This window comes from Acanthisitta chloris, unplaced genomic scaffold (assembly GCF_000695815.1).
Source record: "Acanthisitta chloris isolate BGI_N310 unplaced genomic scaffold, ASM69581v1 scaffold6959, whole genome shotgun sequence".
In the NCBI taxonomy this organism is placed as follows: domain Eukaryota; kingdom Metazoa; phylum Chordata; class Aves; order Passeriformes; family Acanthisittidae; genus Acanthisitta; species Acanthisitta chloris.
The window spans coordinates 121205-140111 of record NW_008689713.1 but is presented as its reverse complement, the minus strand read 5'-3'; the positions used below and the strand labels follow the sequence as shown (position 1 = coordinate 140111).

The window sequence follows — 18907 nt, the reverse complement described above, 5'->3', positions numbered from 1 at the left end:
CCTAAATAATATTAACCTCCTTCCCAGTCAGCCAGATTTCAAATTGTTTCGTTATGTTGCTTTCTGCTTCTCAGTGCCTTCTTTGTGCTTCCAGGAATAACTGAGTGACACCTAATTACAGGCTTCTGATCACATGAAGGAAAATAAAAAAAGTAGAAAGTAACTGAAAACCTAAAGAAATTGGCAGCATCACAAGTTCAGCTTCTCTCTAAATGACAAACAGCACTTCCCCACTGTGTTACTAAAATCTATAGATCATCTTACAGACAAAAGAAAATAAATTCCTTGCATATGCAATATCTTTTGGCAAAAAATGAATTGAAAACTGCTTATCAGACCAGCTGGATAGGGGATGCTCATGCAATCTTCTATCAGGCTGCATCAGACCGAGGTATTTTTCAGCAGCAGAAGCTGAATGAGAACACTATGTTTCAAGGGAAAACAATGACACATGGAGTGGGGAAAGCTAAGGCAGAGATCAGTGCTGCCTTCTCGTTTGGCTGTGGACGCAGGGAGAGGCACTAACAAACGCCATATGCTTCACCTGACCAGGCACCGTGCCCTAGAGCTGAACCGTAGGCAACTAACATGAGTTTGCAAGTGCTGCAGCCATGCAGACACAGATGAGCTGACTCTCTCCAGGAGTTTCTTCACCATTTGTAAAGTTACACCTGAAGGAGGGGTATGGCAGCTCAGCTCCCTCTGCTACTGACCACTCTGTGAGCGCAGAGACTGTGCTGCACTGACACCAGACAGCAGAGCTCACAGGTCAGGAGAGAACAATCTCAGAGTAGCTAATAACAAGACAGCTTTATTGCTGGCAGCAGCAACACCTGAGGGGAAGGATGGACAACTACCTCGTGTTCTCCCATTTTTTGGCTGTGATGTTTTCACACACAGTGCAAATTTGAGCTGCCGAACCCTGTTGCAAGCACAGAATAGGATCTACTTAAATTCCCATTTCTCCAGCACACTAATGCAATTAGACTTTTCCCAAGCAGTGCAACAGAAAGAGCTGTATTTATCCGGGAGCTGCAGTTCCCTGCCCATCATGCCTTCACCAGCTGTAGGGAGTGAGCTGGTTCCTGACCGACAGCCAAGACGTAATCTGAATCTCACCATCCCTGATGCTACCCTCATCTCTACCCTCATCTCGCTTGCTGCCTTGCCTTTTTTTTTAACGTTTTGACACTAGTCCTGAAGAGGAAGGATTTAAGTTAAACCCTTTTCAATAACACAAATGTGTTTTTTGCAACTAAAGCCACACAATTAGCATTGACAAGCTCAGGTCAGCAGAACATAGATTATGCTGTACAAATGCTCTGCCACTCAGTGCCTCCAGCAAAAAGCTGCAGGAGGAGAAGAGAAAAAACACCAAATCTCACACACATTATTTAACAACCTGTGCTCTGATGCACAGCACCACTTGTGGATTTGTGGAAGGAGGTTCATTTATTTATTTACTTAAAATCCCTTATGCTGTGGCCTCCTTCTCCACTGGTTCTATTCCTTCAAGACAACAAGAACTATTCTTCAGGACAAGAAGGCTGGTAACATTTAGAATTAACTTCTCAAAAAAAATTTAAAAAAATTAAAAGTCTCAAAATCCTTGACTTAAGATGTTTCCCTTCACTCTTCACACACAAAAAAATAAAGTATTTGCTTAAGATCTCTCTCATGCAGCCACTTCTATTGCCTAGATAGGGAAAGCACAGATTCCTCTGTCCATGTGATGACATACTGATTAATTTTAATTGAATACTCCTTGGTTTTTTTAAAGGTATCTAAACAGTGTGTGCATGAACAGATCACAAAACTAGAAAGCTAAATGTAGAAAGAATTTGTAATTCCTAATTAGCTGCACTTAGTTCTGTTTCCTCTGGAATGTCTTTATTTCATTCATACAAATATTTGCACCTACAGATCTTTAATATTAACATGATGACTCCCTTCTCTCTATAAACAGACAGAATCAACCATAGATTCTAAAACCAAAAGTGAAATCATAGCAAAATGTAGCAAACAAATCACTTCACCAGTACAAATGATGACTATTACCGAGTAAGTGCAATGCTGATTTTGGTCTTGAGATTTTGATCTCATTTCTCAAGAAAATCTAGGTTTCGTTGCCATAAATGATGAACTCTATGACTAAAGCTTTCTGCTTGTATGTAAGTGCCACATACACATTTATGGCATTGTTTAACTAACAATAGTACTTTTAAATTAATATGCACGGTCTGATTCAAATATTCTCGTGTCTGCAATCACTCTCTTGCTTTTTTTAAAGCAATATTTTCATTAATTCAGGGCAGAAAAACAACAATCCCCACCTGCTAGCACTAACAGCATATATACACACACACTTATGTATATTTACATGCGCATATATACACACACAATTTCCTTCCCCCACTCCCCACCAAGGCATCTGTGATACAAAACCAAGCTATTTGTTGAGTTTCAGCTGTGGACTTCTACTCAGCTGAAAATGTTCCTTCTGAAGCCAGCTTAATTTGAATTGTGCTTCCTTACTAGTTTTTATAATTCAAATGAAAAAAAAAAGCATCCACCCTTCAGCACACTTTATTCTACAGGTGATGTGAAAAAAAAAAACCCAACCCAAACCCTGTGACCTGCATTTTCAGTTGCACCAAGGAGAAATTTCAGTGGATATGTAATGAAAATGCAGATATAGAGATCACATTTCTTACCGTGTCCCCAGGCTTGACAGAAACTGCCACCACTGTTCCAGGCATGGGAGATCTCAAAATGCTGGAGGTGTCCTCTGCTGCTTTCTCTGGCATGTACTTGCTCAGCTCCGCAGCAACCTTCGTCAGTATTTGTAATTTGTACTAAAGAATAGGAAGAGGAATGTTTTAGAAAACTGCACCTTGGTGAGTTCCAGTCAATAATCTGCACTATTTTATGGCATGTTTTTATGTAATACATCTGTTCTCTGTTCTTCACAGGAGTGTCTAAAAAACACTGTTTGAAATCTGTATTCAGAGTTTCATTTTTAAGGACGTAGAAAGTAAAATATGCAAGCCCAATCTAGAGAAATGTGCACATAAAGGGAGAGAATCAAGCACAGCAAAGAAATGTCAGATTCATTTTAAAATTGATGGTAGATGTAAATTTTACAAACAGAAATCTCCTTATGTTTACTGCACACTATTTTTGGTGGATAAGGAATAATTAGGGATTAATTTCCAGCGTTGTGCTGAATTGGAAATTGCTCTTTTGGAAAAGTCTGCCAGATTTTCAATGACATGATTGATATTAAACATTATGTTTACTTCTAAACATTTATTTTTACCATGTATTTAATGTTTAAAGTTAATAACTTCCCTGGATCTTGTGGTTAAAACATAATAAACAATTTCAATTCTATTTTTCTGGCACAAGCAGAACGATGAAACACTATTGCTGTACTGAATATACTTTATCTGTAACAAAAACCATTCAGCACCTGTTATCTACCCCAAGAAAAAAAGATGCTTTTTCTAGTATATTTTATAGAAATGGAAGAGAATATGATGACCCTCAAGCGTCTGAGAGCATCCCTTTAAACAAAACCTTCCTGAATACATATAAATGCTGCCTAAACTAATTTCAGCCCCAGGGTTTTAGTTTCTAAAACTTGCAATGCCTTTGACAGACAGCTCAGTGCCCTCAGCCTCGGCCTTCAGGCTCGTCCCAGGGCACCTGAGAGTGAAGGCAGGAGCCAGTAGATGGCAGCAGGTCTCTGCGTGACACTCCTGCCTCGCCAAGGCCAAGCGAGGGAGGACCAGCACCACACTTCATCAATAATTTAAACAAAGGTTTTAATAATAAGCATTGGATGAACCGCATTTACAATTCAAATGCGTATTTTGCTGATGTAAAGTTCAACACCTTCCTTGGAACAGTATGTTTTCCTCCAAAACAATTAGCTATTGTTTTATTAACAATAAAACGTCTTTACTTTTCATTTTTACACAGACAGAAAAAATCCGATATCCTTATGGTGAAGGTAAAGGGGGACTCTACCTTCTGCTTCTGTATAGAGCACAACAAGGTATTTAGGAATACAGGGAAAAGGTGATTAGCTCTGCAATGACATCTTTAAAAAGCAGCTTTCAAAGCCAAATTAAAGCAACATAACGGAGGATTATCATCCTCCACAAACAGCATGTGGACACACAACATTATGTGTGATGAACACTGCAGCCACACACTTAGAAATACTTGCTTCTAACCAGAAATATAGGCAAATGGCTAAAAGGACCAATCCTCCCACCCTACCTCAGAAAGTGGAATAAAATGCCACGACGATATTCCCTGAAGCTGTAAGTGGCACCCAAAGATCTGAGGACCCATTGCCAACCCTGTGCCTTGGCTACAATTGATAGGGCGCAGTGAAACCAGCACCATTTGGTATGCAAAAAGCAGCTCTAACTCCAAGCCTCCCGCAGGCATCATCATGACAATTAAGACTGTGGCACTCACATTTTCCAACCCAAAATACAGCTACTTCTCTCCCTGCTCAAGCAACTACATCCAGTGTGATGTGCTCCTGGCAGCTTCTTCTTTCAGAAGTAAAGTGTGTGTGTACGTGTAACGTGCTCACGCTTCCATGTAGGCTGTAGGGAGAAGGGGAGATGCCTATAGGAGAATTGGTGACATAAGTTGCAAATAGAATTGGAGCAGTGTGACAAGTCAAATAATAACATCTTATGCATGTTTCTTTACTCTTGAGTGTCTGTTTTGCAATCAAGACATACAAGTGTCTGCCAGTTTCTGAAGGATATGATCCTTAAGTGAAATTACTGTGCAAATAAAAGCTTTTTACTCCTATTAAAATTCATCTGAGTCATAAGTGGCAAGGAAAAAAAGCTTGCAGAGTGTATTCTGCTGTCAATCTAATAAACATTCTGTGCAGAGGGACTATTTATCAAAGATAAATTGTACTTAAAAGTCCTTCATTAAATCTATGGGGGGGAATATAATTACACCAAATTGCACAGTTTCAGTATCCATGGTTAGTGTCTTCTTTGTACTCAGAGTTTGAAAATAAATTAAAAAAAAAAAGAAAAAAAAAAGGGGGGGGAGGAAGAACACAGAAATAAGTTAGATTTGTGGAGTGTATTGTTGCCTCTTGGAAGAGACTATTTTGGCATGATTTCAGAGGATTAGGTTTAGATACCATTTAGTTTTTTATGCCACATATAATACTTCTGAGCTGCCCAATTTCGAAATTTAAACTTGAAGAGAAAGCCAGACCTTCTGCATTCATCGAGGTTACAGTATTTCACAGGGTCTGAAATGCAGAACTCCCTATGCACTCCACAGTGTACAGCAGTGGGAGAAAAACCACATTCCTTAGTATGCTGCACTTTAAAGCTCAGTTCTCCACACCAAGCTAAAATATCCCTACCAAACATTGTTTTTACTATCTTTATAATTTTCATATCTCTTAGATTCCTTTCTCTGCAGGACTCCTGCTTTGCTTGGAGTGAGATGTAAGAGTCAGTACTCTCAAAGCTTTAAAACGCAGGTCTTTGTTATTGATGAGCTGTTCCTTTTCCTTTTGTATTTGTTTATTGTTCTTTAGTCTGTTTGGGGGATAAGCAAGTTACTGTAATCAAAAAGTAAAAAATAACAACAGTAAACTTCTGGGGAAGGGCCTTTTTTGGCACAGTTGGTTCAGAAATGACCTTTCAGAATATAAAATGACAAAGCTGCAAAGAAAGGTTCCTTCTTTAAGATTACCTTTGATGTACTTCTGTTGCTGGCTGGACCCCACTAAATACCCGCATAAGGATCCCTTTGTGATGCTGTTACTTATATCGCCGGGGATGAGCTGTGGAGTGGGGTGCAGGGATCACCTAACCGGGGTGAGAGCCACAGGACTCTCTGGAAAAGCACATCAAGCAACGCCTTCCAGTGCTGCCACAACAAACACAATTAAAAATATATCACATTTTCTCATTACACGAACACTGCTGTTATGCCTTTGATTTGGTGAGGACAATGCTGAACAGAGGAAGCACAAGTTTTGATATGCTACTAACTGACTGCGGATGAGGTTCAGGTTTTCTTCCCTTATCCTCAGGAGGAGGAGGAGATGGGAGAAAGAAGGGGCGTAAATCGGGGAAGGCTGTGAAGCTTGGGTTATAAATAGAGACCAGAAGGTTTCTACTGGCCTAAACCAGAAGAAACATTTGTTGGAGTCATAAATAGATTGCAGGTGGACTCTGAGAGCAAGGAAATCTGCTAGCCATCAGATCTGTGCTGATGAGTAGTTGTCACCAGCCACTGCTCCACTCCACAGGGTTTCAAAGCCTAATTCTGCCAGCCAAAGTAAAGTCAATAAAGCGGTACCGAAAGGAGCTGTACAGCTTTTGATGGCATAGAAAAACAGGTGTTTCTTTTCCACAAGACTGTTGGAGTCCACAGTCGGTTGACAAAAATTATAGTAGGGAAAAGGGATGTTACTTAATAGTTTTCTAAGGGTAACAGTATCCTGTCCTTTCTCTCCCAATAAATGGGATGCTTATGTAATGCAAAACTACCTTTTACAACCAACTCTCCATGACAAAACCGAAGAAAACAAAAAGGTGCTATAATAGCAGTGCAAAGGGGGAGGGTGGGAGAAGAGAGGAAGCAAATACAGTGAAAATTATACCTTGGGTTTTGTGGAGGTTTTTTGTCAATACATACCGTACTGATCCTCCAACTCAGCAGTCAAGTAGACTGGCTGCTACAAAAAAGGTGGCTAGGGCATATCTGGCTCCATCTGTGCTTAAAAACAGGTTCTGTAGTTTGCACAGATATGGTTCCCTTACCATATACAGCAGAATACTGCAAATCTTCACTAAAATGCTCAAAATTGTACTCTGTTACACATTAGTTTATTAAATATGATCTTCCCAGTACACTTGAAACTCGTGTCCCCAGAAGCTGTAAATGTTCAAACTCCACTGGAGATTTTATAGAGCAATCTAACGTATCACTGCCCATATGTTTCTTACGGCAGTGTTTGGACTGCTGACCAGATGTGGATTCTCAGTATGCTTTACCTAAATGTTCAACCATGTTTTTCAAACGTCTGTCATTCTTGTGGTCAGAAGGGCGAAAATCTTATGTAGCTCAGATTTCAGTAAAGAAACTGTCTGCTGTGTATCTTCATTATTTCCACTAGCCTCACGGTCTCATTTTTTGAACCAGTGAAATGTACCAACTGTGGTCACATAATTTCCCTTTCACATTCCTAACCCGCATCTGCCTCAAGTCACTTCACTGCTGTCACCTGCGGTTTGACGTCATGGATTCACAAGGAGAATGTTAGTCAGTATTCAGCCAAAGCAATACCAAGCAGTGTTCCAGTTCCAAACACAATAAGCACGCTGCCTTTTCTTTATTAATCATTATAAACTTCAACATCGTGACCAGAACCCTCGCTTAGATTTCCACCACAGCACCTAAACAGGAAAAAAATATGTATTTATTCCATGTTACTCGAAGATGTCAGGCATCATCTTCTCTCAGAGTCAAGGATTCCTTAGTCAACAAGGACATAAATGACATTTTGCAAATCACGAAGGCTTTTTTCCCCGAGCTCTGAGTTCTAGGGCTAATTTACTTCCACAGGGTGGTGGTGAGGACTGGCATTAACACCTGCGCGAAATAACAGCACTTTTAGTCTGACGGAGGAGTGAACACTCAACATGCTACACAGACACTTGGGAAAAAGGAAAAAAAAAAAGGAGAGAGGGGGAAAAAACCAACACCAAACCAGCCGCAAAAATCATGACCCTTTCATACAGGCAAAAGGGAAAGAAAACGAGCGGAGCCTCACCACCACGTAGTTCCAGCAGCAGAAACTTAAATAGACTTGTAATTCAGCCACATTTCCCACTTTCCATTCCGTGTGTGATACATAATTAACACTCTAGAGAACCCTAGCAAGGGTTAAAGCCATGCAAAAAATAGCTTCCCTCCGCTTCAGACTGCGGCTGAACAGGCAGAACCGCGGGCGGACAGACGGCGATGTGCGACTCGCTCCGAGCGGAGCGGGAACGGAGCGGAGCGGAACGGGAGCGAACGGGAGCGGAGCGGGAGCAGAACGGGAGCGAACGGGAGCGGAGCGGGAGCAGAGCGGGAGCAGAGCGGAGCGGAGCGGCCGCAGCTGCCGCCGCCGCAGCAGCAGTTTGCATAATGCTTTGACAACTCCATCAGCGCAGTCTCAAGGTAGCTGTCAATCAGGATGCATCATTTAATACAACAGCACACTAAGGATTTTCTCCTACAACCCACATGACAGCGTATCTACAGCTCTATTTATATCAGCGCCCAGTTGTGTTTACAATGCTGTTGTAATTAGAAAAGATGCAACAGGCAGCAATATTATTCAGATTCCCATTTTGCCGTGCTGCCGCGTAAAGTGCGATCTTGCTTCACAGAGTCATGCTAAATGACAAAAGCGCTATTTTCTTCAGTCTCCGTGCTCAGACAGCACTTCATTTGCAGCTATCTATAATTAGATTAATGGTGTAGTGCCGTACAAAGCGGGCCCACTTCACATCAGATAGCATATGAATTAGGACAAACACTTATTTCAATTCCAGGCAGAGAAAGCAGTGACTGGGGTATTTAGCATACCCTTTATGGTGGAATGAGATGTTAATTGTGTACCATTACCTCTAAACTGCTTGCTTGTTGTATAAATCACTGTGCTAATTGATGCAGAGATAGAAACGTAGCCACAGGCAAGAAAGCAACGGAATGAGAGCTGAAGATGGTGGATAAAGGATTATCGAGTAAAACCATATGGAGATGAGATTCCTTTGAAACCTGCTCACAAGCAGTACTACTATGAACTACAGGGGGAAAAGTGCTGCACTGATGCTTAAGAAAAAAAAAATATAGTTTACATCATCGTTTCAGAACAGAATCGTAGTAGTGAATCCAAGCCAAGCAGAAAACTGAAGAATAAATGTGTGTAATGAACCTCAACACACACTTCCAAAGGACAAGCAGCAGGCTGAGCGTGCCCTGGGAACGGTCACCACACCGCCCGGATTTGGGGGGCCTGAGTTAATAAGTAACACTTGCAAACTACCCAAAGCAGATGTTCCCCTGACCTAATCGAGGGCTAGAAATGCAGGTTCTACAAACACAAAATGTGTCAGTGCTAACAAAATAAAACAACAAACCAACAACAACAAAAACTCCAAGCCGTTCAAGTCGCTGCTGCAAAGTTAAATGTTCTAATAAGGAGGAAGAAAGGAAGGAGCTTTACATACCAGCAGTAACACATATTCTAGCCCATGCATATAACGAGACAAGAAAACCCCTAAAAATCCCCCTCCACGTACTGCCCGAGAAAGAAGAGAATCTCTCAGAAGTAACAAGTGGCTGTGTCAGCATCAGGACTATCAAAGGCTCCTTTCTCACAGATGGGGTTTGTAGTTGCTTGTCATCTAAAACACCATTACAGCCTCGGAGGTGTCACAACTGCACTCCCCAGTGTGCACCCTCACCTTAAATAAACCGCGTTTGACCAAACCCTCTGCCCACACTCCCTGCCACACAGAGTTGCAGCTTCCTCCTCCAACTGCACACGTTTTATTCAAGAAACTGGTTGGACCATAATGCTTTTAGGATCTTTCCTCCTCTAGTGCTTGGCTGAAGTCAATCAACTGAGTCACAGTTAGCGCAAAGCCAGTGAACACACAACGAGCCTTCAGCACGCCTGCCCCAGCCTTGCTTTCCTGCAAAGGTGGCTAAAAACAGCATTAAAAAGGAAGATGAGCTACAACACCATCTGGAGCACCACATTCAAGGACAAGCCAACTGGGTGATGTGCTCACCTTTGAGCCATGCATCTTCCCCTACAGACACTGCAAATCTGTTTGGCATAATTCTTATTCTGCAGGAGAGTGGCTCTAGTGTATCTGCTGGAGTCAATGCCACTACACACTAAATCTAAATCCCTGCTCCCCCTTCTGTCCTCAAATTATTGTATAAACTTTCTTCTTCAGTTTCTTGTTCAGAAAACTTGGTTGAACTTGTACACAGTAAAGACTTAGCTTCATACTTTAATCACTATAAAATGCCAAGACAAAATGCTAGCAACTATAATACTACACAATGTCCTGTTCTAAGGAAATATATTTCTTGCTCTCACAACATGATACTTAAGAGCAAGTGCTGACTTTCAGCCCCAAGTTCTAAGATCTCAGCACAGTGAAATAAACTTCCCAAAAAGTATAAGGTAGCATCCCCTTGAGTGTTCAACCCTCACTACTCCAGTGTTTGATACTGCCTTAGCTTAAAAGAGCAAAGAGAATGCATTATATCTGCTACACACCTCACTGTCCTAAGGTTTATTAAAAGGAGTGAGATACTAGATTTTCCAACCTTGCTTTTAATTTTCTTTTGGAACTGCTTGTTTTTCCCACTCATGGCAGCTAATTACTACTTGGGGCTGGAGGAGTTAAAGTGTTGCAGCAGTGTTTATGGATCTCAGTTCCCAAAGAAATACACATAATAAATATATATGTAGATGTGTATCCATGTATATAAGGGAGGGATTAGGGGTGGACAGTTACCCATTACAAACAAGCAGTACTAATGTACAAATTACTGCTTGCTGCAGTATCAAGTGAATCGCAGAAGAGAATCATGTATTGGTTGACAAAGTGCTTCAGTTACTGTGAGAGGAACCTTTGGATTATTTCCAATGCAATACACCAAACAGGAGTAAGCAGATTGATGTTAAAGATGTTTTGAAATGGCAGTAGAGTTCAAGAGTTTAGATTTTGGTCACCAGACAAACAAAGGCTGTGGATTACCCTCCTTTGTCACTGAAGCTTACAACTTTTAGGAAACACTAGCTACATCTGGACAACCAAAGGGACCTAAGAAATAGAAACAAATGGCAGTAGAAAAAAAAAAACCACAACAAAACCCTGTGTTGACTACTTTTAAAAAACACCTCCCAAGTGTGCAGCTAGTTGACATAAATGGAAATGCATTGAGGAAAGGAGCTGTGAAGCTGTGTAACAGTCCTGTTCCTAATCATTAATCTCTTTTTTTAGACCATTTAAACTAGCCCATTAGAGCCTGCAGCAAAATGCCAACACTCCCATCACTTGTATGTCAGCAGTGCTGGTGTTAACAGGAGAAAATATATGGTTTCTATGACTGTGCCCCAGTTCTACAGCATTTGCTACCTTTAATTGAAAGAGGCAGTTAAACACAAGGTAAATCATTCAGTTAGCTAAGCTGTTTAATAACACATAATTGATAATGTCGATATGTTACAGTGCCATAATGCATCACTTTCACCGCTCTTACGCTTCAAATACAGCCAACTTATACTTCAAACATTTACTTTAAATCTGCTACTTAATGACAAAGCCAGGGAGAACTGCCCTAAGCAGCACATGTGGAACATACATACAACACACACCACTGCCTCAACTCATCTGCAGGCTGGTTAGAAACAGGTTCCTGCCATGACACTTGCAACTTTGTGAAAATGGTTTAGTTACCTCACCAGCAACTTGATTTTTGTCTCAAAGCACTAGAAGCTCCTACTGTAATAATTTATATTTCTCTGATAAAATCTATTGGAAAAGAGCATGAAAATATCTGAACAAGAAAAAGCAACTACTTATTTTCTGAAATGTGACCCAATCCTGCATGCTTTTGCCTAACTTTTCACATGTAACCAGGCCAACAGCAGCCACCAGGACTTCTTGTTAGTACAAGGCAAATCACATGCCTAAGTGTTTACAAAATCATACCCCCTAAATATGGAATAGGATCTACAGGAGGAAAAAATATATCTTATCAGCTATATACAGACAGTGTGGTTAAACATGACTAACCCCATTATACAATACTGAGGATTTTAACATGTATCAATTGAAAATATATTTCTACTAGTATTTTAAATGGGCAAGAACATTTGATCTGTTTGTTTTATACAATAAAAATGTAACCACTGACAAGAACCATGCATTTCTTTCTTCACTGTGTAGCAGAGAATAAATAGATGGTTGCAAAATGGGATGGAGTTTTGGGTTTATTTTTCAAAAAAAAATGCACATCAAAAAAACCCCAACCAGACCAAAACCCAACCAAAAAAACCAAGTCAACAACGCTAGTGACCACTGTTACAGTATGCTTGCAGGAAAATAAGGTGATGGGGTAGACTCAGTGGTAGCAGGCAAGATAGTGTGCTGCCACTCTGAACCTCCTCACAACCATAAAAAGCAAGTCCATTGATAATGAATGGCACAAGGCTCACAAAAGCAACCTGTAGGGTTTGGTTTGACTAGAGACCAAGGTAATGACTGACAAAAAGGGAAAAGCCAAAGATGTGTAAAACTACAGTACCAATTACAGAGCAACCCAACACCTGCAGCATACTTACTACCTTTCAGCCTGCTTTGTTTTGATTGACTATAAATATGTAACCTAATCAGGAAGTTTAGTGAGGAAGAACTTTCTGAAAACTACTATCTGACTTGGGACAAAACACATACCTCACTATAAAAAAACCCAACCTACTCACCAGAACTGATTTACAGAAATGTCAAGCAAGTGCTGCTTAATTTGCAGACACCAATGTGTTTTCCCCTCTGGGTGGCCAGGATATAATAAATGTTTGACTCCTCTTCCTTTCAAGAGCAGTGCTACTTTTGGCACTCACTTGAACAGAGGGAAAAGCAGAGCACAGAGAGAGGCCTTTCATTCGCTGTAAGGCTACCTACAACCACACAGAACATTTAGATAGGTCTTATTTTCCACTGACTGCAAAAATGGTTTTAGTCTCTATGTTTCATAGGGAGAAAATTGCAGAGCAAACAGCATTCTTTCACAGTTTATGAAGTTTTCTAATGGTTGGGCAAGCACTGGTTAGAGATTGGTCTGTTAATTTGCCTTGGAGTGCTTCCAAATACTACTTGGTAAGCCACAGCATCTTTTTGTTTTGTTTTGTACAGCAGGTAGCACCGTGACATCTACAACTGGAGGAAAATGTGTGTAGGAACTCAAGGCCTTTTTACAGATATTTGATTCAGCTTTTTTATTTTAATCCTCTCTAGATTAAAATATGGATTTAGGAAAGTTAACATATGAAGCCCTTTGAATCTAGGCAAGTCCAGATGCATTTGTAAAGCTGTTGCAAACTCAAATTTCAAAGCAGGAGTCTAGCTGGTCATGAGGGGAAGCTGTGAGAAAGCACTGAGTACATGAACAAGAATTCAAGTTATCTTAAGAAGGTGCAACTTTATATAAACTGTGTGATAATCTCTTTTGTACATCTTCCTGACAGGCACTCTGCTCTCACACCATGGCAATTACACAGCCTGGCCACTGATTTAGGGGTTTTAGTAGCATTACTGACCAGTTAAGAGGTAGAGAAGCTTTAAATCCTGGATGTGATTTTGTTCTGGATTTGTTTCTGTCAGTAGTGCCACTGATTTCAGTAAGTTCATGGTATACCCAAGATACTTCAGTTAGGACTTTCAATTCAATAAGAACTAAGTGAGTTGTTACACTGCACATTAATATGGACATATCTGCCTGGAAAAAAAATAATTATTTGTTTGAAAAATGAATCCCTCATTCTTACTGTCTTCTTCAGGATGGGACTTGCGAAAAACTACTAAATTGTGCTCTACTTTCTCATTCCATAGTTTAAAGAAATTTAGTTTCTATTTCAGATGCAATAAAAATAACATAAAAGACTGATGGTAGGATTATGAAAATCCACACAAAATCTATACATTTTATTGGATGCAATAAACCAGATTTTATTATGTTTCTTAATTATTCTGGACACTAAATCATCATGAAAGCCTCAGCAACAGCACAGCACTAATATTCTACCTGTTTCCTACCATTAAATTTCCAGTGATCATTTCAAGGCATTAGGAAGGACATCTACATTAGCATTAAATGCACATTCTTTCATCCTTGTAATGCAGAAATACATGTTGTTGCACTAGCTTTAGTGTAGAACTTAAAATTCTCCTTTATGTTGCAGACTAATGCTTTTGTAATTCAAACAACCTTCACTAATATTTAAGGGCAATACCTATATAATATCTAAAAAACTTACCTACCCAAAGCAGGATACTTAGGCAGAATTGAAGCACCTAAATACAAAATGTCAATACAAACTCCTGATCATCTGTCACTTAACACCAAAGGTACTTAGATTTTAATCTATCTTCCTCCCTGGTTCTAAATACAGACCTGGAGTTCTGCTGCTGTACTTCCTCAGTACCAGGTAATACAGCTACTTCCTTCTTCAAGCCCAAATGTGACCCAAAGACAGGAAAGTAGGGTCCAGTTCTGCTCCAGGGACCATTTCTACCTTTTAGCAGCCTCCCTGTACCAAAAGGGGGCTATGAGAGTTGGAGGAGGACTTTTTACAAGGGTCTCTAGTGACAAGACAAGAGGTGATGGCTTTAAACTGAGAGTAAATTTAAAATAGATATTAGGAAGAAATTCTTTACTGTGAGGGTAGTGAGGCACTGGAACAGGCTCACCAGAGAAGATATGGTTGCTTCATTCCTAGAAGTGTTCAATGCCAAGTTAGACAGGGCTTTGAGCAACCTGGTCTAGTGGAAGGTGGCAGCAGGGGTAGAATGAGATGATCTTTAAGGTTCATTACAGCTGAAACTATTATATGATTCTATGACTAGACAATTTGTGACTGAGCTGTCCTAGCCCAAAGCCTTAACATTCATGTAAGAAGTGAGTCCTGGGAGTCAGTCACTTACCAGTGAGCAGGAACATTATTCAGTGGATTTGGGACTGGAGATGAAGTGATGAACATTACTTCATACACACTTGATATGGCAGTAGAAGGCAATCACCCAAAGGACAATCAGACTAGAGCATCTCAGTTAACAACTCATAACCAACCCCCCAAAGCTGTTAGTGTGTGAACTTTGGCCACTACTTCATAATTGATTTAAGCTCTGTCCTCACAGAAATATTTTGAAGCTACTAATTTCAGTGATCTAGTGTTTATTTTTTAATTAGAATGTTTTTGTGAGGCATTCAGAGCACAGAGTATATTGATATCCACATTTCATCTCTGTTACTGACTCAATTTTTGACATAACAATTAAAGGATCATGAGAAACTGTTTCAGACAATCCTAATGACAACAGTGGAGAAAAGAAGCTAGGAATATTTCATTAAATGCAAATCAAACTCAACGATAAGGGACTTTGAATAAATATTTTATCAGTTCCACTATTCACTTCACTGAACAATTATTTTTTTAATGCCATGGGAAACATATTTGCAATTGCCATTATAGGATTTATTTTAGAGATGCATTTCCACGGAATCACAGAATGATTTGGGTTGGAAGGGACCTCAAAGATCATCTAGTTCCAGCCTCCCTGCCACTGGCAGGGATACCTTTCAGCAGACCAGGCTGCACAGATTTTATACATCTGTCTGTCTTATTAGGTGCCTTAACTATGTTTATTATTCATACCACCACTTTTGTGAGTGTAATCCCACAGAACGATTGCTCAGACAACCTACAACGGATCTGGACTACTACAGTTGGAGCTAATACTGGTTTAGTTCCAAAAGCTATTTTCCAGGGTCACCAGGCTAATTTCTCTGCTGGTTTAAAAGGTGAAACAGAACTTGCAGTTCACTTATTTAAATCACTAGAAAACTTGGTTGTGTTTTTTTAACAGTGGTTCCTTGCTTCAAAAAAACAAAAGCACTATTCACAAGAAACCTGAACTCATTCTCAAGTCTGCTGTTAATCATACAGTGAATTTCTCTACCCCAGGAGAAGACTAGGAGTGACCAACTGGCCACAAGATAGAAACAAGTCAACCGGAAAGAATTTTAGCAGCAATAACATGGTAGGGTAACACATCCATAGTTAGATACCTATTTTCAACATACCAGTTAATTACACTTGGCATAAATAGCAACCTGAGTGAGTCTGTATATCAACAATAACATAAACCTGGTGTGGGAACAGGAAAAGAAACTCGGAACAACAAAGAATGTGGCTGAGCAATGCAAATTCCTGAGTACTGCTGCGTAGAGTAACGCAAGGATGAAGAGAAGGAAAGGGTTGTAAGACTGGAAATAACTAGCACTGATTTTTATCCATCACCACTATCTTATCCTCTTACCACTCAGGATAATATTAGGAAGTAACATGCAGGTTATCCTGATGTTTAAAGCTTCCCAGTTTGTCTGTCCAATCAAAGAAATAGAACTAAGAATATTTCACAGAAGGTTAAGATCAAAGTTGAACAGATCACACATAACATCATTTACTAATAAAATTTTAAAACGAGACACTGAAAAAAATTATTATTTTCTTTATATTTTAAATATATCCAACGTGACTGGAATTTGGCTGACAACACAATACTGCTCGGGGTTCTAAAGGTGGACTTTCATCAGTAGATGAGTCAAACTGCAACACACATGACCAAGCAGGGCAGATATATTGAAAAGGCAATCAAGATGCAGCTCAGCACTGCATCCTACACAATGGACTCAATAATTAAAATGTTTACAAATTTGACTACAATATGCTCAAAGAAGACCACTGCTGCTGCATAAGGCAGGCACTCATGAGTGGAGAAACAGCACATGGAAGGAACAGAAGTAGTTTTGTGGCTTAAAGGCTAAAATAATGAGCTAGGGAGAAAACTGCATTCTGGGGTCTGCTCCAGTTGTGCAGCTGTCTAGAGTGACACAGGAAATGGTTCTGAAAATGGGGACCAAAATTTGCTTTCCCAGTAGAGCAGTTGTGCTGGTTTAGGCTGGGGTAGAGTTCACTTTGTTCACAGTGGCTAGTATGGGGTTGTGTTTTGCATTTATGCAGAACACAGGGTTGATAATGCAGAGATGTTTCTGTTATTGCTGAGCAGAGTTGTTTACACAGAGCCAAGGCCTTTTCTGCTTCCCGTACTGCCACACTGGCAAGGAAGTTGGGGGTGAATGGGAGACTGGAAGGAGACACAGCTGGGACAGGTGACCCAAACTGACCAAAGGGATATTCCATACCATATGACATCATGCTCAGTATATAAAGTGGGAGGAAGAAGGAGGAAGTGGGAGATGTCTGGAGTGATGGCATTTGTCTTCCCAAGGAACTGTTCAGCGTGATGTGCCCTGCTCTCCTGGAGATGGCTGAACATCTGCTGCCCATGGGAAGCAGTGAATTAATTCCTTGTTTTGCTTTGCTTGTGTGTGTGGCTTTTGCTTTCCCTATTAAACCGTCTTTATCCCAACCCATTTTCAGCTGATTTTCTAACTTTTACACCTTTCCAATTCTCTCCCCCATCCTGCTGGTGGAACAGTGAGTGGCTGCATGGGGCTTGGCTGCTGGCTGGGGTTAAACCATGGCAAAGGCTCAAGCACTAGGTTTCTCCCTCTACCTCTCTAAGACTTGGCAACATACATCAGGGCGAGACCAGATTTTAGTTCAGACATGTGGAAGTCAGCACAGAACCCCTATTTCCAGCCTTCTAGGCAAGCACTGTCAACAGCAAGGGGAGCTGCAAAAAGTGACCAACTCTACCTTCTACCGCTATGAATTTTGGTAAGTGTGGCCACAGCTGCTAGGCTTTGGGTTGAAGTCAATGCTGCCCACCCACATTAGATGTTTTCTGAAGACAAACTAATCTCAAGTCTCCTGAGAGAATCAAGTACTTTGTTTCAGCAGCACAGTGAGGAGAAGTGATTATATATCCAGTTCTCCGCAGCAGGGTTGCTGAGAAGATGCAGGTACCTTTACTTAGACAGCTGTGAAACCTATTTTAGGTGTCCTGAGGACACTTAGAAGGTTACTGGATCTTAAGCTTCCTGGATCACTTTCTTGGACTTAGATACCTAAGTTTCAATTGGATCTTGCTGTAGGTACCAATATAGGCACTTGAGCCCCTCTGGACCTCGAAGCCCCATGCTTAGGGACACCTGTATATATGATACTGTGGTACTGCTGTCAAAGAAGAGTATCCTACAGATGTTTATGCTGATTTCTGTAACATTGATTACTGATAACTATTCATCCACCTTCATTTCTTTGTGGATTACTTTCTACAGAAAAATTTCACCCAAGATGAAATTGCATCCACAAGTTATGGTCACATGGCTCACATCCTCTGCCTTCTTTTCATACACAGACAACTGGTTTTATTCCTCCAGCTCTTTTGACCTCACTACTGTTTCCAAAAGTGTTGAATTCTAGATAGCTGTTCAACCAACTACAACTTGGTTGCAAGTAATTTGCTACCACATATTTCAAATGAGACAAGGGCCACAGGGCACTGGCAGAATTCTCAGTGTCTCCTGCTCTTTTTATATGGTATGTGAAAATTGATAACTCATTTTCTCATATACTAAGACTTCAAGATTAATTGTACGGACTACAAGACAATGTTTGGCGTATATGATCAATTACTAAATCTCAGTTGTATGGTTACCTGTAATCCAAAAAAGGGTTCTCTGTTTCACAATTTCAGTGCTTTAGCTGCTGCTGTTTAACAAGTTTTCTATAAGACAGTTCATTATCATTACTGCAAGAACAACCTAAGGCCATCGCCACGGCTTATTCATGTTTGTGGTAGCTGTGATTATTGCACTTCCTTGCTGCTCTTTCATAGAGTCAATACTTGGAAAGATGATCAAGCAAAATGGTATAATCAACCCAACTCCCTTCTCCTGTCCTGATTGTTTGCTTATTTGGGAAGATAAGGACTTTTGACTGCAGAGTTCATTAGTCACAATAATATCTGAAGCTTCAGAGTCTGCTGACCTACAGCGTGACCAAGGACCTGTGTCACAGGATTTGGTACCAATTGGAATCCCATTTTAAGATTGATTACAGGCATGGAATTCC

The 18907-nt window shown here is 40.4% G+C and overlaps 1 protein-coding gene across 1 annotated transcript in view; it reads right to left on the bottom strand.

Moving 5' to 3' along the window:
• LOC103808722 (propionyl-CoA carboxylase alpha chain, mitochondrial-like) overlaps positions 1-18907 on the bottom strand; it is a gene marked incomplete at its 5' end in the record, with an annotated part of 151417 nt that overhangs the window by 12933 nt on the left and 119577 nt on the right. Inside the window, one exon of the mRNA XM_009081524.1 lies at positions 2715-2855. Coding sequence (XP_009079772.1) covers positions 2715-2855 — 141 coding nt within the window. The remainder of the gene's footprint in view (positions 1-2714; positions 2856-18907) is intronic.